The sequence below is a fragment of the Petromyzon marinus genome, chromosome 13 (genome assembly GCF_048934315.1).
Source record: "Petromyzon marinus isolate PM22_M1 ecotype Great Lakes invasive population chromosome 13, UKy_Petmar_22M1.pri1.0, whole genome shotgun sequence".
In the NCBI taxonomy this organism is placed as follows: domain Eukaryota; kingdom Metazoa; phylum Chordata; class Hyperoartia; order Petromyzontiformes; family Petromyzontidae; genus Petromyzon; species Petromyzon marinus.
In genome coordinates, this window is record NC_133679.1 from 4,713,088 (window position 1) to 4,735,163 (window position 22,076).

General features: G+C 46.9%; 2 protein-coding genes across 2 annotated transcripts; both read left to right on the forward strand.

The window, feature by feature from the left end:
* Nucleotides 1–1,277: 1,277 nt before the first annotated feature.
* Nucleotides 1,278–5,532, forward strand: HYPK (huntingtin interacting protein K). The gene is made up of 4 exons (XM_032953185.2): nucleotides 1,278–1,491; nucleotides 2,966–3,021; nucleotides 3,891–3,942; nucleotides 4,795–5,532. The coding sequence occupies exons 1-4, from the start codon at nucleotides 1,321–1,323 to the stop codon at nucleotides 4,888–4,890; spliced, it is 375 nt and encodes a 124-aa protein (XP_032809076.1). The 5' UTR covers nucleotides 1,278–1,320; the 3' UTR covers nucleotides 4,891–5,532.
* A 2,460-nt stretch (nucleotides 5,533–7,992) lies between these two features.
* Nucleotides 7,993–21,197, forward strand: KLHL26 (kelch like family member 26). Its single transcript, XM_032953187.2, has 6 exons — nucleotides 7,993–8,126; nucleotides 13,643–13,825; nucleotides 14,731–15,133; nucleotides 15,860–16,054; nucleotides 18,357–18,519; nucleotides 19,367–21,197. Exons 1-6 carry the CDS (start codon nucleotides 8,044–8,046, stop codon nucleotides 20,194–20,196), a joined length of 1,857 nt encoding a protein of 618 aa, XP_032809078.1. The 5' UTR covers nucleotides 7,993–8,043; the 3' UTR covers nucleotides 20,197–21,197.
* Nucleotides 21,198–22,076: the final 879 nt, after the last annotated feature.

Here is a 22,076-nt window from a genome sequence, read left to right on the forward strand (position 1 = left end):
ATTCTCACGACGTTTCGACTGCAACACAAGCAATCATCATCAGGTGTGAAAACAACAATACATTTTGAAAAAAGTGGCGGGTTTTTAACGTTAGCACCACGGAGAGCGATTTGGAAGTTTGTTCAGATGGACGAGTCCATTTATGTTCGGAAAAGAGGAGGGGGGAGACGAAAAATAATGGATGCGGTCTGAAACCCACCTTAAGCGTGATCAATCAATTAAGACCCGAAATGGTTTATCAAATCCTTCCAATGATTGCTAAGCCAAAATCCATCTTTTCGGTTGAAATTGTCTCTGTGTTTGTATATGTGGATAGCCTCATGAACGAATCTCTCATGGTAGCCAGATGGCCTGCAAAGAACCTCTGTCTTGGAGAAGTCAATGTCATGCGAACCTACTGAATTATAACAGTGATCTGCTACGGCCGAGGTGTTGGTCCTACCGTGTTTCAGGTCTGCTTTGTGTTCACGAATGCGGTCCGAGACATGTCGTTTGGTTTCTCCAATGTAACTACTACCACAGAGGCAACTTAGTTTGTAGGCGCCAGGGTACTGTATGTCCGGAATCACATCTTTTACAGACGGAACCAGATCACGGATTTTATTTAATGTGTTGAATCGAACCTGGATCTTGTGTTTATTCAAGATTTTGGAGATCTTTTTTGTGATCCCCGTAATGTAGGGTAAAGTGATGGTTTTGAAAGGCTCCTCAAGAGGGTCCTTCTTCATGGTTGGAGTGATAGCTTTGCGGATTGTGTAGTCGGAGTAACCATTAGCCTTAAGAGCTTGGTGTACGTGCTTGAGTTCACTGGCTATGTGTGGCTTTAAGACCGCATCCATTATTTTTTTGCGTTTCCCCCTTCCTCTTTTCCAAACATAGATGGACTTGTCCATCTGAACAACCTGTCAAATCGCTATCCGTGGTGCTAACGTTAAGAAACACCACTTTTTTCAAATGTTCTTGTTGTGGTTTTCACACCTGATGATGATTGCCTGTGTTGCAGTCGAAACGTCGTGAGAATTTTATTGTTTTATATTTGTATTATTTCATTGTTTCCATTCTACGTGACTTTACCGAAAGAACCAAGAATATACCGCATGTACATCGACCATCTCGATGACGTCACGTCCGCGGCCCTTTGTGTTTTTTGTGTGTTGTGTGTGACGAAATCCCCCCCCCCCCACAATCATCGCGGGGCCGGATGACGTCAAAAAAAAATCGCCGTCCCGCGCGCGTGACGTCACAAACGTCGGAGTCCCGCGCGTGACGTCACGCAGCGGCTCGCGTGACGTCACCGAGTCCTTTCTCGGCGCGAGCTCGATGGGCAGCATGGCGGAGGGCGAGGCGGACCTGGAGTTGGACGCGGAGGAGAACTGTCACGACGAGAAGCCCGCGGAGAAGCCCCGCAAGCATGACAGCGGCGCGGCGGACCTCGAGAAGGTCACCGACTACGCCGAGGACAAGGAGATCTCGGCGTCCAGCCTCGAGAGCGTGAGTGGCATCCGGGAGGCGCGCGGCGCGGCGCGCGCACGTGGGGCACGTGAGGAGTGGGGAGATGAGTCGGTGATGAGTGGCGGGGCGGGGGGGGAAGACATTGACGAAGTTGAGTTGGGATGAGGAGGGGAATGAGCTGGAGGGATGGAAGAGGTGAGTGGGATGAGGAGGGGGTGAGTGGGAGAGGAGGGGGTGAGTGGGAGATATGGACGAGGTGAGTGGGAGAGGAGGGGAATGAGCGGGAGGGATGGAAGAGGTGAGTGGGATGAGGAGGGGGTGAGTGGGAGATATGGACGAGGTGAGTGGGAGAGGAGGGGGTGAGTGGGAGATATGGACGAGGTGAGTGGGAGAGGAGGGGAATGAGCGGGAGGGGGATGGACGAGGTGAGTGGGAGAGGAGGGGAGTTTCAGTTCAGTTTATTCTGGTATAGCCCTGTGAGCCATCCGGCTCTTGAATCGGGTGGACGAGGTGAGTGGCGCGGTGGCGAGATGTTAACTACCTCGCCTGGTATGAGGGAGGTCCTGGCTTCGATCCCGAAAAAAGCTACATAGTTCAGTGGGCCTTACCTGGTAAAATAAAAAGTTTAATTTAAAAATAGTTTAGTTTGAGTGGGAGATATTCAGTGAGAAGCGAAAACGTGGGAACTGGGAGGATGATCGGTGGTTATTGGGAGAGGAGGAAGTGGGTAGAAAGTGCTTAGGAGAGGGGTTTTGGTGGAATAGGAAATGGTCATTTGGAGAGATCATAGTTCCATTTATTTGGTATAGCCCTGTGAGCCATTCGGCTCTTGAATCGGGTGCAACCGCAACAAACAAAAAAGCAAAAACATGAACAAGAAAACATCTTAAAGTGACTATGTGACTGTTCAAACAGAAAATCCAGGAAAAAACATCAAAATATTCCTGAAATAGCATCGTACACCAACGCTGTGTGCAAAAATCCCAGTGGGATGCAAGTCAAACAACAACAACCACAAGACAACTAAGATTAAGGCCATCAGTCTAACTCCGTACTACAATAAACAAAAACATGGCCAAACCACAAAAACGTTTTCGAAATCACCAAAATAAATCCATAAATGCAATGTAACAGTGATGAGCTATGAAGACACGGTCCACGTGATAGAGAAGACTTGGACAAGGGGGAAGACGATTGGAAAGCAGCGGAGAGTGAGATGCGAATGTGGGAAGACTGCTTTTGTTGCTCTTGGTAATTCTGAATGTTACATTTTAAGTTGGCTACCTTTTGGAGAGCAAAAGACATTGCATCAAGATCCATTGTTCCATATGCCCCCCCCCCCCGTCTTCACCAGTCTGCACTGACTAGCGTGGTGAAGTATGGTCATTATACCCTCGCGACTCGCACTGTGGCATCGCCCTCGTTCAGCAGTGGCATAACACAGGGCCATACATGCACAATTGTCGGTGGTTAAATTTTAACTTAAGGGGTTTGTGTGCTGTCACATTTGCAGGCCATGTCAGTGATCGGTGACAGGCGATCGAAGGAACAGACCGCCAAGCAACAGAGGTGAGTGCTGCGATTGTTACACCATGCAGGGATTGATTATCTCTTGTTACTACGCTGCACTAATCATGTTAAACTTTAGTTTGTAAAAGTATGGTGAAATAACCCCCCCCCCTCCCACCATGCATGTAGAAGCCTTTGCCCAGCAGTGGATTTGCAAAAAGTGCTGTACACGTGCAAGTGTAATGTAGTAAACATCTACATGTGTGAAAAATTACTCGTAACATGGCATTTTGTGAATGTTGCTCATAAATTAGCAGCCATATGTTTTTGATAGGGTGCAGGCCAAGACACTGGTAAACTTAATGTGTCCAATTATATTGTTATAATAACAATGGCCTTCATCTAGGAAGTCTTGCTTCAGTCTCAAAACCCAATTTTCTTTTTTAGCAAAGTCCCACCATGGAATGTTTGGCCAATTCCATTTGAGTGTTTTGCATATAGGAGGACATTGGATTGCCTTCAGAAAACCCACGCGTACGAGGAGATAACGCTCAAAACTCTGTACAGTTCGGGAACTCATTTGCTTTACTGCCATCTGTCCACCTTGCAATCCAGTGGATTTGGGAGTTTCAACAAATCTGTGCGATGCAGTGGATACAGGGATGCGCCATCATATCCAGCTCAATGCACATCTAAAATGTTAAATTCCCATAAAATGTGTGGAAAATGTAGGCTTGTTAATGCTAACACGTGCTCAAAAATATGTTGATACCAGTTGTCATGCACATGAGGCTTCATTTAAAGTGGATTTGCAGTGATTTTGTGCCATGAATACTATATTCATTGTGTATTTACTAAAATGGTACTGATTCAAAGGCCCATATGAATGTTGGTCCATTGTATTAATTTCCTTATGATATTTTCTGCAGAGAGAATGAACTGGCCAAGGTTACGATCAGGAAAGAAGATGTAGAATTAATCGTGAGTGACGAGGCTTTCACTTATTTAAAACAAACACGTAATAGATTTTAAAGGGTGTTCGTCAATTATATGATGGTCATATGTTATTCATTTCTGTTAACTTAAGAATAAAATAATTAGATTTATGTATGTGTTTTTATCATGTTTTGTGGCTTCAGAATGCGCTTGGCAGTCACACTGATGCACTTACACTCAAGTGGCCGTTGATGTGTACAGATAGTGTGGTATCATAGTGGTTAATTGACACACTGCCTCAATCAGAATTTGGCAGGTTTGATTCCTGTTCATGCACATCAGTAGCAAATGGAAATTGAACTCAATATGACCACCTATTGTGGTGTGGTGAAGGTAGCAAAGGGGAAGACCAATGCAGCCATGCATGTATGCATCTGACCACACCTCCACTTGTCTTCATGGTGTCTTTAATATAACTAATAATTGGCTCTGATATGTGGTGTGATGGTCATATCAACAGCCTGGAAAGTTTTTGGTTGGGCAACCACCTTGCATTAACAGGTTGTTATAGGCTGCGAGGTTATATAGTGGGCAGCAGAAAGCATTGCAGAAAATGCCATTGTACTGTACATCTATACTCACACTTACGGTATACGCTCCCTGCCCTCACTTACCTGAACTCATTTGACTTGGTACTTAATTGGTACCTGGTGCAGTCTGTGACCATTAGCACTGGATAAATCAATATGGATGGACGTGGTATGGGCCACGTCACTCCCTTGTGAGCTGTGCTGGATTTATTTATGCTTGCTAACATCACTCTGTCCGAACAGGCTCCGAGTCTGAACGGGGGGGGGGGGGGGTCTTTGTCTTTGTGCCGCACGGGTGCGTGTGTAGATGAACGAAATGGAGATTGGGCGGACAGCGGCCGAGAGGAGTTTACGCGAGCACATGGGTAATGTGGTGGAGGCGCTTGTTGCCCTTACCAACTGAAGATCTGGATCAGACAACTTTGATGCTGACGCTGGCCCCCACCACCACCGCCGCCGCCGCCACTCTTCGCCAAGTTTTTACTGCTGCGATAACCAACGATTGACTTCTGCCTGAACAGAACGATGCACAACTCTGCGGCTTACACGTGTCCTCTGAATATTAATAATAATAAAAGTGTTTTGTACACAACGTGAGGATATTCCAGTCTGCCGACGTTTTACTTTTTTCAAGTGTGAAACGCCGATCTCCTTGGTGTCTAGAAAGTCAACATGAGATCTATTGCTGTATACATGGCAAAAAAGAAATTCAGGTGGCTCGCTGCTTCATGAGTTCAAGTAAAAGTTTGAGGAAGCTTTCATGCAAGGTAACTCAGCACTTATATATATTTTAAAATAATTGATTAAAATCAATCCTTTCGCTCTCGATACAAATGGAATTTTGAGTGCAAGATTGAATTACTGTACTTGCTATTCTAATTTATAAAATATATGCTCATGTTATGACTGCAAAAGAGATGGCAAAACTGTACAAGTGAGAATACATGGTCAAAATGGTGGCTGAATTAATGTGTTCCTTGTCAATTGACTTAAATGCAATTCATAAATTGTGAAACTAATCAAATATAACTTTCACTAAACGTAAGTTTTTTTCGAAAAGTGTTTTTTTTTCTTCTGGCTGGCCACGCACCACCCAGCGCACGTTTTTTATGTATGTGTGTTGAACTTCTTTCGCACCGTACGTAGCCAACCATGCTAATCGAAGGCCAAGCACCACCGAGCACGCAGAGGGGAGGAGGGGGTGCATGGGTGGCCGGAGGGCCACGTTTAATGACGCGTACTTTTACCATGTATTGTAAAAAAAAGTGCTGGCTGGCTGGAGGCACGGACGATGATCACGTCCAAAGGATGTGTGGGCTGCTATAATTTGGTTAAACGGATTCATGATGCAGCCCTGCAGTGGCTTGCTCATACCACTGCTGGCAGAAGAGCTTCCACTTGGAAGAAGCTCCAGAACCCGTATTGAGAGTGTTTGGCCTACTATTTCACGCTGGCTAGGCCAGACGGAGGACTCTCACTTCTCTTTGGTTCTTTTCGGTAAAATCACGTAGGTAAAAAATAAAACAAAAATCACGACGTTTCAGCCACAACACAAGTGGCCTTCATCAGGTGAAGGGGACCGTGCTGTGGCCGAAACGTGATTTTTGTTTTATTTTTTACCTACGTGACTTAACCGAATAGAACCAAAGAGTATGGATCCTTGCAGTCACGAAAGCTTCAAATCTAGACTCTCACTTCCCCATCACGTGATTTTCCAATCGACAAATGTTGACAGGCACAGGATTTGAAAAAAAACGTGCTCATTGCTTCAAACTACGCACTGTCGCATACATGTTAAAGCTTACGGTTTACCGGTATTGTACAGGGAAATTGAGTTTTCAGGTCAGTACGGCGTACAGCCGGTTCAATACGGGCATTTTGTTTTGTTTGTGATGGGACTTTGTAGGTTAAGCGTTGAGATTTATAAGGGCACGGGGTGACCAATAAGGAATGAATTGGTCTAATAAGGTAGGCACTGATAAGGGATTGACAGGTATGGTGTCGTGAGGACGAATTGGTGACCTCTGGCTTTGAAAATCAATTTTTGCTAACCAATATATTACGGCAGCATTCATGATACAAGGTTACGCAAATGAACGTTTAATTGCATCGCAGTGGAGGGTGTAACGTCGTATGGCCAAGCACTGCAGCAGGTTTGGTGGATGATGCAGATGTTGATACTTGCTGGGGTGATCGCCGTAGTCAGTAGATGGCAGTAGAGGTTGCTCGTTTTGGCTTTCCCAGTTTATTCCAATTGTTGACATCGAGGAACAACACACATCCATTTGGAAAAATAAGAGATGTCTTGGGCCTGTAAAAATGCTTTCTCCTAAAATATATATTTAAAGCCTTCTCTATCCTTCCGAATTTTGAATTTATATTTGGTGAATCCGATGAGCGATAAAGCTATTTTTCACAGAATTCAGGTGGCTGACGCATGCTCCTATGCTTTCTGCAATTTGATTATTGTGTGTTGAGGGTTTTCTCCAGGTGTTGTTATCCCCCCCCCCCCCACAAGCTAATGTCCTCAATAAGGAATTGAGCAGAATCCGCATAGAAAGTTGTCATCAGTTGGAGACGTACGGTGCGAAAGAAGTTCAGCATGACTTAAAGCTTTCGTGACTGCAGGAATTCATATTCTTGGGTCATTCGGTAAATCATGTAGATAGGTTAAAAGAAAATATTTTTTATTTAAAGCTTTCGTGACTGCAGGGATTCATATTCTTGGTTCTTTCGGTAAAGTCACGTAGAAGGGAAACAATAAAAGAATAAAAAGAACCAAGATTATTAAATTTATTTGAACCTATCTACGTGACTTTACCGAAAGACCCAAGAATAAGAAGTTCAACATGGTATTGTACAGAAAAATCATGGCTCCAAAACCACAGCGACATTAAATACGATTCAATTTGCGAACGGAGTAATTTGCCTGTGGTGATTGGGCTACTACTGGTGTCTCGTGGTGGGGGGTCGGGGCACTATCAAGTCACGTGGTTGGGAGGAGGGCACTATCAAATTACAGGGTGGGGGTGCACTTAAGTTACTTGGGGGGCATGATCAAGTCACATGGATGGGGGGGGGTAGCACTTAAACCAAACTTTTAATCTTACCAGGTAAGACCCACTGAGCAATGTTGGTCTATTTCAGAAGGGTGTCAGTTATACCACGTGAATGTGAATGGGTTGCCCCCCCCCCCCCCCCAAGTGGCTTATCGTCGTGTGGACATTTCAAACAGCCGAATACTGTGCATGCACGTGGGGGGGCAGCCCATTCTCAGTCACGTGGTGTAACTGAGACCAACGGTGGGGGCAGCCCATTATCAGCCACGTGGTGTAACTGACATCAATGGTGAGGTGGGGGCAGCCCATTCTCAGTCACGTGGTGTAACTGACACCAACGGTGGGGTGGGAGGGCAGCCCATTCTCAGTCACGTGGTGTAACTGACACCAACGGTGGGGTGGGGGAGTCCATTCTCAGTCACGTGGTGTAACTGACACCAACAGTGGCGAGGTGGGGGGGCAGTCCATGCTCAGTCACGTGACACGGACGGGGCAAGATGGCGGAGTCTGGGGCAGGAGGAGTGGAGTTCGCGATGGAGCCGAGCGACGCAGACATCGGCGGCGGTGGCGGCGGCAGCAGGTGGCGGGGAGGACGGGCTCGTGGTGCTGCTGCTGTGTGCTGGTGGTGTGCCGCTGGTGGTGGTGGTGATGGTGTTTGTGGTGCTGATGGTTACGTGGTGCCGGTAGTGATCAGGCAATAGTGGCGTTTGGTGGTGGTGACAGGGTGCTGCTTTACTGGTGGTGAGTTGTGAATGTTGCTGGTGGTGGTGTGGTTGATGCTGGTGGGGTTGTTGTTGGTGGTGGTGGGGTTGTTGGTGGTGGTGGAGTTGATGGTGGTGGTGTGGTTGATGTTGGTGGTGGTGGGGTTGATGCTGGTGGTGGTGGGGTTGTTGGTGGTAGGGTTGATGCTGGTGGTGGTGGTGGGGTTGATGCTGGTGGTGGTGGTGGGGTTGTTGTTGGTGGTGGTGGGGTTGGTGGTGGGGTTGGTGGTGGTGGTGGGGTTGTTGGTGGTGGTGGTGGGGTTGGTGGTGGTGGTGGTGGTGGGGTTGTTGGTGGTGGTGGTGGGGTTGTTGGTGGTGGTGGTGGGGTTGTTGGTGGTTGGTGGTGGTGGTGGGGTTGGTGGTGGTGGTGGGGTTGGTGGTGGTGGTGGGGTTGGTGGTGGTGGTGGGGTTGGTGGTGGTGGTGGGGTTGGTGGTGGTGGTGGGGTTGATGATGATGGTGGTGGGGTTGTTGTTGGTGGTGGTGGGGTTGATGATGATGGTGGTGGTGGTAGGGTTGATGATGGTGGTGGTGGTGTTCCCCAGGCTGGGCCCACCCAGGAAGTTGTGGTGTTCCACAGAGACCAGAGCAGCAATGACAACAACAATCACAAACTATGAGATGTGTTTTTTTCAATACAAGAAAATAGCAATTATAACTCAAATATCGTCATATGATAATAGCAAAAACTAATACTTAATATAAACCAGTAAGGATATTAACATAGCTATATTTACCACAACTACAGCAATAACAATACATTAAATTTGATTTAAAGCTTTCGTGACTGCAGGGATTCATATTTTTGGTTCTTTCGGTAAAGTCGCGTAGAAGGTAAACAATAAAATAATATAATTGTTAATAATATTAATAATACAATTACTAATAATTTTATTAATTAAATAATATTGATTTTTTTTGTATTATTAATAATTATTTATTACTAATATTAATTAAATAATATTATTTCATTGTTTTCCTTCTACGTGACTTTACCGAAAGCACCAATAATAACAATACATTACTTTCAGTAACGGCAATAACTAAACAACGTGAGGATCAACGATGACATTAACAACTCTACTGCGATGCTATCATGGACAAGAATGCATTACGAACTCTTCTCAATGGTCTGACGCGAGATCCCTTGTACCACAGGAACTGCCAATCCACACAGGAACTGCCAATCCACACAGGAACTGCCAACCCACACAGGAACTGCCAACCCACACAGGAACTGCCAACCCACACAGGAACTCCCAACCCACACAGGAACTGCCAATCCACACAGGAACTGCCAACCCACACAGGAACTGCCAACCCACACAGGAACTGCCAACGCACACAGGAACTGCCAACCCACACAGGAACTGCCAATCCACACAGGAACTGCCAATCCACACAGGAACTGCCAATCCACACAGGAACTGCCAATCCACACAGGAACTGCCAATCCACACAGGAACTGCCAATCCACACAGGAACTGCCAACGCACACAGGATATGCCAATCCACACAGGAACTGCCAATCCACACAGGAACTGCCAATCCACACAGGAACTGCCAATCCACACAGGAACTGCCAATCCACACAGGAACTGCCAATCCACACAGGAACTGCCAACCCACACAGGAACTGCCAATCCACACAGGAACTCCCAATCCACACAGGAACTGCCAACCCACACAGGAACTGCCAATCCACACAGGAACTCCCAATCCACACAGGAACTCCCAATCCACACAGGAACTGCCAACCCACACAGGAACTGCCAATCCACACAGGAACTGCCAACCCACACAGGAACTGCCAATCCACACAGGAGAACGCATTGCACAGTTTCGACCACGCTAATGCGCACACGGGGGGTGGGGGGGGGGGCACTGATTTGCATGTTGACACAGAAATAATAATCACTTGCACTGTCTCGTTATTTGAATGCGCTTGTGGCTCGAAAGACTAAACCAACGTTTAACTTATTAATGCCCGACTCGGCCACGGTGTGGGTCAGTGCGCTAGGGGCCATCCATTCAGTACGTGGGGGGGGGGGGTCAACACACATGCGTTCACTTTAGTATGAGAGGGGGGTCTACTGACGATGTTCGCATAGGAAACGGGGGGGTGGGGTGGGGGGTGGGTGAAGCCTCGATAATAATTTGTTTACATTGACCTTTAAATTAGTTAGATAGTCCGGCGGTGGAATATCTGTTTGCTTAAACACGTTAATAGTATTCATCCTTGATCGTTTCTGCGTGGATTAAATATCGGCCGTTCTATAGGATTCGGGGGAGGTGTAAAAAGTTCGCGTGCGTACAGGGAGGGTGAGTGGTAAATTTTTGACAGATTTTTGACTTACCTACTTAATGGATGGCCCCTTACGCTGCATGACTTGTTGTTATGGGTGTTGGAGAGCCTTCGACACTTCACGTGGCCTCAGAAGTAGTGCACCTAGCCTGGCACAGGCGCCGTGGTGACGTCACAGTCACTTAGTGGCCAATGGCGGGGTGTTGGTATCGTAGTTACACGTGCACGTGCAAGCCGCTGGAGCTACGCACGTTTACATCGAGATTGATGTTTAGTTTTGTTGTCCTTAGCCCCCCCCCCTGCACCTTCGATTAGCGCGGTTTGATCTACGTACGGTGCGAAAGAAGTTCAACGTACATACACGCACACACATACCCGTACGTTGACGCAACAATCAATTCTGGCCGTGTGTCAAGTCACAGGGGACCGGCGATCAAAATATCGAGAAGAGCCATTTTTTCCCCCTTCAAATTCTATTTAAAAAAAAAAAACCTCAATATTTCAACGGCGGCAATGTGCTCCTTGAATAAAATAACATCACGAAAAGGTCGCAGGTTTGCCGGACCTCCTGAGCGGCGGCTGCTTCACCCTCTTACCGTGTGCATTGCCCCATTAACCCGTGCAAAACTGCTCGTTCGCGCCCATTGAGTCGATTGTGACTGTCATCGTGTCACCTATCTAACTCGTTGCCGCGCGAGTTTGTGCTCAGCTTTTCATTCATGGCTGTCCCGCCGGCGGGCTTCCCGCCCTAGACTCTGCGTGAATTATTGAAGGACCGGCGTGGCAAGCCGGCATTGAGCTGCTCCCTCCAATACCATTGAGCATCTCTCATTACCGAGAATTAGCACGCAGATTACACGAGTGTGTGTGTGTGGGAGACGTATAATGTGTACACGTTACAGCCCTTGTCAATGCACTGCTGGATGAGGGCCTCCCCGCACCGTTCTGGCGTTGTAAGGGGTTGTTTAGAACATAATTGCAGGTCAGTATCCCTGGTTGGTGAAGGTGGGCAGCATCGATGCGGAAGCATATAAGTATAGTACAACAATTGCTTATGTTGTAATGCCCACAAAGTAGCCTCACTGCTTATAATACCTGTTATGCATGGCGCTTGCCAATCAAAACAATAGCCAAACCTCAAACCCGATTTGGTCATACCCTTCCTCAGTATAATTTTGGACTGATTTATATTATGGTTTGTTACATCTCTAAGGAGATTGTTACTGCTGTGCCAGGACAAACCTTAAATACTGGGACTGGGGTGCTCCTTGTGGATACCATCTTAGGAAGGTCACTCATTTTTGGAAAGAGTTTAAGGCTTTTTGTTTAATGTTTGAAAATGCATTGGCATGCACGCACGAATACTTGCACGTAAAAAAAAACTTTTGAAGGATGAAAGATTAGGACAACAATAATAATGCTTTTTTGAAATCTTTCCAAAAACATGTTATATAATTTTCAATAAAATTCGCTCGTTGAGATATGTTTTTGACCTATAAACTAATTTATACTCTGTGCATCAAATATGAGGCGCAGGATTTTAAAATATATATTTTTATATAGGAGATTTGCGTGTATATCTTTACCGTGGGGATGCATTGGAGGCCAGTGTTAATGTCTTACTCAGACAAAGCCAGCTGCCCCCCATTCACATTGTCACCTATACGCTGTGCATTTTGAAAGTCAATATAGCGTGCGGAATGTCTTATATCACGTCGAGGGGAATTTACGTAACGCCATCCCTACCTCAACGCAAACCTCCTGCTTTACAGGACATTGCGAGAGGAAAATTGTTGTTTGGTGGAGTACGTTGCCACTGCAGTTTAACAAACGTGGGTTTAAATACAGCGGAAAAAATTGGTGTAAAAAGAGTTTTTGCAAAGAGCATGGGGAGTTGATCATTATCCCATTTACAGCCCAAAGCTAGTGGTGGAATGGCCATTTTTGTTGAACACTCCTCACATGCAACACAAATGAACGTTTCTTGGAGCGATGAACATGGTTTATTGGCCGTTGCAGTGTTTTTCATTATTTAATGATGATTCACTGTGAAAGATAATTCGAGTGAGCTGGTGACAGCATAACACACGGTAGGAATAAACACTTCGTCAAAAACGCCTCTTAAATTAGTGCCACGCACACCCACTTGAGCTGTGGCTGGTGTGAACATTTCCAGTTTAAGAATTTGGCTGCGTTCAACTGCCAATACCTCTTAGAGCCAGACACTGCCTGATAGGGAGCACAATTGTAATGATAATTTTTTGAGGTTTTTTGCACGACCAAGTTCAGTGTTTGATTCAGTAAGCATGTCTTGCCTTACCCTACACAGGTCACTCTGTATGAACTGAAGTTTGTTTCGATCTATGTTGTCAATTTATAATAATGTCCTGTATTTATTTTGTATGGTCTTGATTGAATCTAAAGTTATAACTTTTCTGCTTTGGTGAACATATGCAATGAATAATATTCCAATGTTCTGGCTAACTGGTGTTCAAGTTCATAAGTTTGAGTGTTGCTTTCTCTCGTATGTATATTTTAGGAAATATCTAGGATAATTAGTTAATGAACTTTATTAAGGTCTATTCATGGGATGAAATGTAGTCTTTATTTTCCCTGAGTGAAAAAAAAACCTCTGATAATATTTTTTATTAACTTGCTATTAAACATATATCAGAGCTCTTTCAGATGGGTCTTTCTCAGTATATCCCTTTTTAATTATTTCACAAGTGGAAGAAAACTAGTGCTCCCGTATAGATACGTTGTAAACCTACTTTCTGTACTGCCCTCTCTTTCCCCCCCCCAAGCCCATCAGATGGCAAGACTGAAAACACGATATCTGCACAACCCATCAATCCGCACGAGGGTTGCTGGCTTGTTGACGCTAATCAATGCGGGGCTGGATCATTACGCGCTGTCGCCTGTGTCATTGAGAGCTGTCGCAACCCCCCATCACCCCTACCCCCCCCCCCCTCTTGCATCTCTTGCCCCTCCTTCGCGCACCCGGTCCCCTCGGGCGTCTCCCGCGCTGACAGCGCGACGGAGCGGCCGAGCCTGCTGCGCCGCACGTTCACGGCGGCCGGGTACAGCGGCTGCCTGCTGCGCGGGCTGGCGGCGCTGCGCGACAACGGGCATCTCCTGGACGTGACGCTGCTGGTGGAGAACGCGTCGTTCCGCGTGCACCGCGCCGTGCTCGCCGCCTGCAGCGACTACTTCAGGTGCCCAAGCGTTCCGCGGCTCTCCGCTTTGGAGATGAGTGTGGGAGAGACGAGCAGCTCGTGGGTGTTCGTGCGCGCGCGCGACGTGGAGCTTTTTGTGCGAAACGCCGAGCTTTCGAACCCGGCGAACCGAGTTCGATTCCCACTCGCCGCCAACACCAATGACGATTATCTGAACCGGTCCTGGGCTTCCCCTAGGTCGACTCGGTCTCAAATGAGTACCTGGTGCGATGTGTAAACATCACCACTGGGGAGACAAAGGTGACCGGGCGGGGTATTGGCCACCTGCCCCCTCGTTTGCCGTGCCGGCCATTAAATGAGGCTGCCCGGGTTATAGGCTATAAATGGCATTGACATTTTTGGTAGAACGAACATTATTGACACATTCAAGCAAGTGTTCTGTACAAGTAGTAAAATACCTTTGAAATAAGCAATCTTTCATCGAATAATGTTGCTCATCCTGCCACATCTGACCATAATTATTCTGCCTCTGTATTGTCCTTCAGAACATTTGGATGAAGGGAAGTATAACGATTTCTTACTAAAATGAACCCGAACAATATGGTCGGACCTCATGGCATTGCTCCAATATTTCAAACAAATAGGCGTCAGCGCTATTGCATCGCCAATGCACCCTTTGTTTAATTTGTCAATTTGCTTATGTCCATTGCACGAAGGTGCGTATTCAAATAACCCATCAAATTAGCAGTCCCTTCTTAAATCTCCATATCTTGTTTAAAATCTTAGGAAAACTGGTTTAACTATGTCGAGTATAATGGAAAGTTCACAGAACATCAAACTGAGCCGATTTTAAAACCTGACGGTTACATGACCGCGAGGGACGGTCGCTGCTCGGCGAAACCTTCATCCAGAAGCGGATAGAACATGACTGTTCTTGCGCGCAGGGCCATGTTCACGGGCGGCATGCGCGAGGCGAGCCAGCGCGAGATCGAGCTGCAGGGGCTGTCGGCGCGCGGCCTGCAGCACATCCTGGACTTCGCCTACTGTGGCGAGGTGACGCTGGACCTGGAGTGCGTGGAGGACGTGCTGGGCGCCGCAGTCTTCCTGCAGATGGCGCCCGTCGTGGGGCTCTGCGAGGACTTCCTCAAGTCGGCGATGAGCGTGGAGACTTGCCTTGGCGTGGGCCAGATGGCGACGGCGTTCAGCCTCGCCTCGCTCAAGGAGTCGGTCGACGCGTTCACCTTCGCGCACTTCCTGCAGATCGCCGCCGAAGATGACTTCCTGCATTTGCCGCTCGACCGCCTCGTCTTCTTTCTGAGGAGCAACCGGCTGCAGTGCTGCTCCGAGGTGAGAGATCGAGCACCAAGCACCGACGTCTCCTCCTGCTCGGCTCCTGGTTTTACTTGGCAGATTATTCGGCTGTACCATTGAAACAAAAGTCACTGCGCATCCCTTTTAAGCCAGTGCATCTTGACTTCGGTCCTTGTGAGCCCTGCACTATACTGATTTCCTTGATTTCCAGCTATCGGATGCATCTAGAGTGGAGTGGCCCAATTTGTAAACAAATGTAAGAGGTCATCGAGAAAAGGTGGTCTGTGGGGTGTCGTGCCCTATGCCACCTGGCCACTCAAGTGGTTACGTGTTGTATGTATATTTAACTTCTTTCTCACCGTACGTAGCCAACAGTGCCAATCGGAGGTGCGTGTTGTTACCAATGTTGGGGGCATTACCCAAACAGCCATCGATTCCCGTGAGCAGCCTGAGCACCTCAACCGGGAGCTGGTGTTGAGCTCACAGCCCAAAGTCATGACCACTCAATCACTATCCCTGCCCACAGAGAAGCCTGGTGATTTCTGACATTGGCCCCACCGACTGCTCATAGGCCCCGCCCACTGCTCTGATAATTCAAAATCCCAATAATAGCAAATGCTTCGGTACGCGGGGAGGGGGACAGGCTTTCTAAAACCGTAACTGCTCTGGCCAAACTTGGACATTTGGTCTCTTTTTTCAAGGATCGTGGTTTGCGGCTGCTCATAGGGTGGGGTGTGTTGCTGTGCCCGCGACGTGGGGCAGGTGGAGCTGTTCCAAGCGGCGATTCGCTGGCTGCGGCACAGCGAGGGGCGGCGGCGCGTGGCGCCCGATGTCCTAGCCCACGTGCGCTTTCCGCTCATGAGCTCGGTGCAGCTTGTCGATCACGTGCAGCCCGTGGATATCATGATGGAGGACCCCACTTGCCGCAGCTTCCTACTCGAGGCCTTCAACTTCCAGGTCCGTGCGCCCTGTGCTAGATGTAGAGAGAATGTGTCCCGCGATTTGCGCGATAGAAAAATAAGAATAGGTGTTTTACCCTTTCTGCCAATAAAACAGGTGTTAAGATGTTCAAACACCAAATATATACCTTTTAGGTCAGTTTCACCTTCACGTATGTATGTTGAACTTCTTTCGCACCGTGCGTAGCCAACCGTGCTAATAGGAGGTGCGGGGGAAGGACGGCAAACTAAACACAAAAATCAGTTCTAAAGTAATGAGTTTTTTTAATCTCGATTTAAAGGTGCATTTTCTGATTTTAGAAAGCCACTGTAGCTATGCACATCTGGTGGAGGGCTATATGCTGGCTCAGCTGATGGGCACAATGCTTAGCTCCCTCAGGCGGGAATGTTCCCCCCCTTCTGCCGAGATGTAAATCGCACCTCTGTAATAGTCTATGGACGCAGATGAAATAATTTGCTTGGTCTCACCTGAGATGGGAAAAATAAGTATTTTTTTTTAATTAAGAAATATATAACTTTAAAGTATAAGCAGACAGGTTGAGGTCTTTTTTCTTAATGATAAAATACTGTTATTAATTTACCACTTGTAATTTGTATAATTTCAATTAAGCTGCAACTTCATACCACGATTGAATTAGCGCGATTCATGTTTTGCCAGCTTAAGCGTAAACATTTGTTGTTCTGCTCCATGGACTATACAATTTGGTATTTATAAAGTATCTCAATGCGACCACATCTCAAGACTACTGTTTTGAGAGTGGGTGAACACAAGGTGTAGATATGGTTCAGCGCTCACGTGGCTTTTATCAATTCAACTACAAGTGACACCGTGCGAGGACATTCTGTGACGAGTGCTACATGAGGCTTGTGGAGGGGAAAATTAGATAATTGCTGCCAGCGCTAATTGATGTATTTCACAAATTGCTCATTAATTGCCAGGGTTGTCCTCACCACGTGCACACATGTGAGTTTACGCAATATATACGTGCCTGGTAATGAATGTGACGGGAAATAAATGTCCCTGCTGGCTTGTACTTGGCACCACCATTTTCGAATTGACACCCAGCCATGTTCATGTGTGAGAGTCGGTGCGTGTCTGTCCCTGCCTTTGGTGATGTGGGCAATTTTTGTTTTTTTTCTCCCGATTGTAACCCAATTGTGTTATCAGTGCTTTGTGACAAGACAGGAGTATACATTTGGATCTCTCACACCCTTAGTGTAAGAGAACAGCCAATAGTGTATTTCACAGAGATGCATCAAACCTCCTGAAAAAAACGCTTTTGCATACAGGTCAACGGGACAACACTTTCCAACACACTCTGGTGCAGAGTATTGCCCTTGATATCACAAACTGGTACGTTTAATTCTTAGAGCTATAATTCAGCCAAATTAAAGCGTAGAACCAAATTTAATGTGAAGTTTTTTTGTGCAGTCATTGGTGACCAGGATGAGACCATCTTACTAGATGTTGGGAGAATATCAAAGACAGTTGCAAACAAAACTAAAGTTACATTTGCAGATGATTACAATAAGGCCGTCATCCAACCAGGTTACCCAACACGCTTTTGAACACGTAATAAAGTCGGGCGTTATCATCGTGCTCACGTGACCTCACCGGTTTGACATCTAGTTAAAAATGTATGAGCGTGTCGTCACAGTTCTGACTGGTGCCGTAATATTTATGTTCGTGTAACCGTTAATTCAATGGATTGATGAATTAAGCTTGTATGGCATTGGCATTACAGTAATGTCGTGAATTCCACACTCATGTGCTTGTCAATTAAGCTTTTGTGACAGCCCTCGGTATGTATTAATAGGTAGTAGCTATTCGTTTTGGGGTTTTATCTTTCAGCCAAACATCTGGTAACTAATTTCACTCTAAATATGTCTACATAGGTAAAAGGCCCAACGGCATTGACTATTCCCCCCACAACCTCCGATTGGCACGGTTTTCTTTGTATGGTGTGAAAGAAGTTCGACGTACATGCACACGTACGCACAAATATGATTATGCTAGTTGGAATTACTGACGGAACGTTGTGCTCGGATTGTAAATTTTGTGGATTTACTCCAACACACTGGTGTGCTGTACTAGTAACGAATTGGCATGTTATGTTCACGTGACAAACTACTAATTGGCTGTGTCGGGTTTAACGACATTTATATTTACGTGATCTAACCCAAAAAAACGCCTGCATTATGGATATTGGTCGCGAAAGCTCACGTGTTAAACTGCTGTGAAGTTCTTCTGCATGAGTAGCCAAGTTGAAGGCCCCCAATCCATCTGTGCGCAAATGCAGGTGCTGCCCTTCAGACAGCACGAGATGCAGAGCCCGCGCACAGCCATCCGCTCGGACCACGTGTCGCTGCTCACCCTGGGCGGGACGCCCTACATCGACCTGGACCGTGCAGTCAGCACCAAGGTCCACTTCCTCCCCGACAGCTCCTCCCGACACTTCAAGGGTGCGAGCAATCCCCCCCCCCCATCATCGCAGAGCGGTTGCTACGTCGTTCACGGCCAGCCACACTTTAATTGTGAATGCAACCCAAAAGCCGACCGAGTGCTGTTTTGAACTTATCTGAGCAGGGTCTACGCAAAGCATTTCAATAATGGAAATTTGCACCTGCAAAATAAAACTGGCCGATACGCTAGGGAAATCAATGGCTGCCATCATGGGCTGGAAATTTACCAGCGCTCGTTGTGCTCCATTGGGTTAATTCGGTCGGCTCCCACCATGCGCTGTACATTGTGAAGACGTATAGTGTCGAGTCTGCCGTCTCACGTTGGAATGGCAGCGATGCCATGAGAGAGGGCATTTAGGCAATGCTGCGTGTGACGTGATGGTGATATAACTTTTTTTAAATTGATAAATGTTGTCATTGAGCAGCTCAGGACACAGCCTAGGAGGATATGTACAAATTAAGTGGTTTGTTTTCTGGTCTATCTTTAAGCACTTGGGTGTAAGAAGATGCCGGATTTGAAATTGCTGTTGCGTAAATTTTCGTTACTTTGTTCAATTGTGAAAGTGATTGTTCATATTTGTGCGGGCTGGAGTGAACATACAACCTTCATTTGTTTGCACTGCTAAGATTCAGTTCAGTGCTAACCCAGTTGGCTATGGGTGCAGCTTGGACATTTCCATGAAATTCCACCCAGTGGCTCCAATTCGTCAACTCATTCGTTAAAAGTAGCGCAGCCATGTGCTGCACGTTCACTCCGGGCTTCACGTTAGTTGTTGAGTAGCGTCGCGCATTCCAGAACCGTTGCTGACCGCTTGCACCCGCTGTGCGCCCCGTGTCTGTACCACAGAGCTCTCAGAGATGGCGGTGGGCTGCAGCCACCCGTGCGTGGCCGTGCTCGACAACTTTGTGTTTGTGGTCGGGGGGCAGCAGGTGCAGTACCGCAGCGGTGAGGGCGCCGTCAGCGACTGTTTCCGCTACGACCCGCACCTCGGCAAGTGGCTGCGCCTGCAGCCCATGCAGGACGCCCGAATACAATTCCACCTGGGGGCGGTCGATGGCGCCCTGTACGCCGTGGGCGGGCGCAACCGCACGGGCAGCCTCGCGTCGGTCGAGCGCTACTCGCCCAAGGACAACCGCTGGCTGTACGCGAGCGCGCTGAAGCGGCGCACGTGGGGTCACGCGGGCGCCACGCTGGGCGGGCGCCTCTACGTGGCGGGCGGCTACGGCATAACGGGCGAGGACAAGCGCGCGCTCCAGTGCTACGAGCCGTCGCGCGACGCCTGGGAGTTCCGCGCCGCCATGAGCGAGGCGCGCGTACTGCACTGCATGGCGGCGGCGCGGGGGCGCGTGTACGCGCTGGGGGGGCGCGCCGACCAGGTGGAGCGCTGCTTCGACGTGCTGGCGGCCGAGTGCTACGTGCCGGAGGCCGACCAGTGGACGGCCGTGACGCCCATGCGGACGGGCCAGTCGGAGGCTGGCTGCGCCCTGCTGGGGGACCGCATTTACGTGGTGGGCGGATACAACTGGCGGCTCAACAACGTGACGAGCCTGGTGCAGGTGTACAACGTCGGGACGGACGAGTGGGAGAGGGACTTGCACTTCCCGGCGTCATTCGCCGGAGTGGGCTGCGCCGCGGTCATCTTGCCGCAGCACGAGTTTGCGGGCGACGACGCTTAAGAGGCAAAGCCTGGTGGGGCAATGTGCGGAGGGTGGCGACAAGGCTGGCAGCGGGCGCATGAGGATGGAGAAAGCGTGTTGAAGAAACAACTTTAAACGACTGTGGGCAAGTCGTTAAAACCGTGATGCGTTGATTTAAAATCAACCTCTTTATTTTTTTTGGGAATGTAAGACATTAAGTTGACTGAGAAAGCCAACTTTGTTACGTTTTATTTGGTAAGAAAATAGCTTTTAAGTCTGTCCTAATTTGCTCGGTTAATTCCATTTGTATCAAATGGTTATCTTGGTGGTTATGTCACTTTTAATAACTGAATCCAAACACTGTTTGCTTGAGGTACAATCCCGAAACCAAAGCTTCCCTTGCCGATATACGCAACGCTGCAGTAAGGTGAATTTAATAAGTGCTTTAAAAATGTTGGCATAAAACGCACCTCAAGACAAGAGTTCCACATGAGCACCCATTGGCATATTGCCGACAAACTATGAAGTCACTGGCAGTTCAACTGCACCCAGCAGCATTTAAATTATTGAACCAGCAATGCATGTGTAAATATACATAAATTGTAATTATTATTTATACAAACTGTAATGTTACATTAAGCCAAATGGAGGGAACAAAACTATACCATTGAAAAAAAAATCTGTAATGGAGTTGTGACCCTGAATTATAATATTCACTAAATCACCAGTGGGGTGAATCCTGACATGCCTTAGTATTGTTTTCGATGTGAAGGGGGACAGTCCAGTGGAGTACAAGGGCATTGGAAAGGTGGGTGTTCTCCCCAAGAGGGAGCTCACACAAGCTGCTGGCAGCAGACGAGTTTGCATGTGTGCATGAGCATCCCCTTTGTTTTGTCCATGCCCTGACTGCAGACACTGCACAGCATGAAGTTCATAGAAGTTTGTTGTGCATGTGTACTGCATTTGCAGCCGTTTTGAAATGATTGGTTTTGTACAGTTGTATAAATGGTTTTTAATTCAATTAAAGCAATAAAACAGAATTATTTTGTGAACACTTTATTTATGTGATGCATATCACTGATGCATGAAAGACGTTCTATAGTTTTCTTTTGATATAAAATGTTACAATCGGAAAACAATTGAACCAATGGTCCACTTTAGCCCTAACCTTCGCATATCATGATTGCATTTACAAAATTATTTTTAAATGTTGTCCCCCATTGTCGACTTCAATTCTGTTATATAATTTTCCACCTGTGACAGAGCTTTTAAGTTGAAACTTAAATCTCAATTGGGTTTTATTTTATAATCTGTTAAAATATGCACAAATGTGATGGGTTTTAAAGAGTATGCATTTTTTTTTATTATGCAATTATACCATTTGCATGCAACGTCATTTGATTGTTACATTTTACTTGAACACAGAGCAAATATTGACTTAATGCTTTCGTAACTGCAGGAATTCATATTCTTTGGGTCTTTCGGTAAAGTCACTAGATAGGTTGAAATACAAAGTGAGCATTACTATTGTTAACAACTTGATCGGACATGCAGTGTTTGTTGACATTTAAAAGTCATTTGCTTTTCATCACGAAGGAACCCCACCAAGAAAATATCGATCAATATTTGCAAAAAAATAATTCAGAAAGAGGCTCCTTGGCATGCTTCATCAATTCCTTGACCATTTGTGCCTTCAGGAGGAAAGTAAAGTATCCATATATATCCCACATACCAAGGACCGGCACTCAAATCCACATACCCTATTGTATTCTCACACAAGCAACGCAAGCCCTGAAGTTAGGTCAGTATATTGTGCACTTGATCTCCATGCAACCCACTAACCCTGTCTCAAGATGAATTTTCAGGCAAACATCACCATGCCCAGCAAACGCATGCATTAAACCAATTCTGCATGTAGA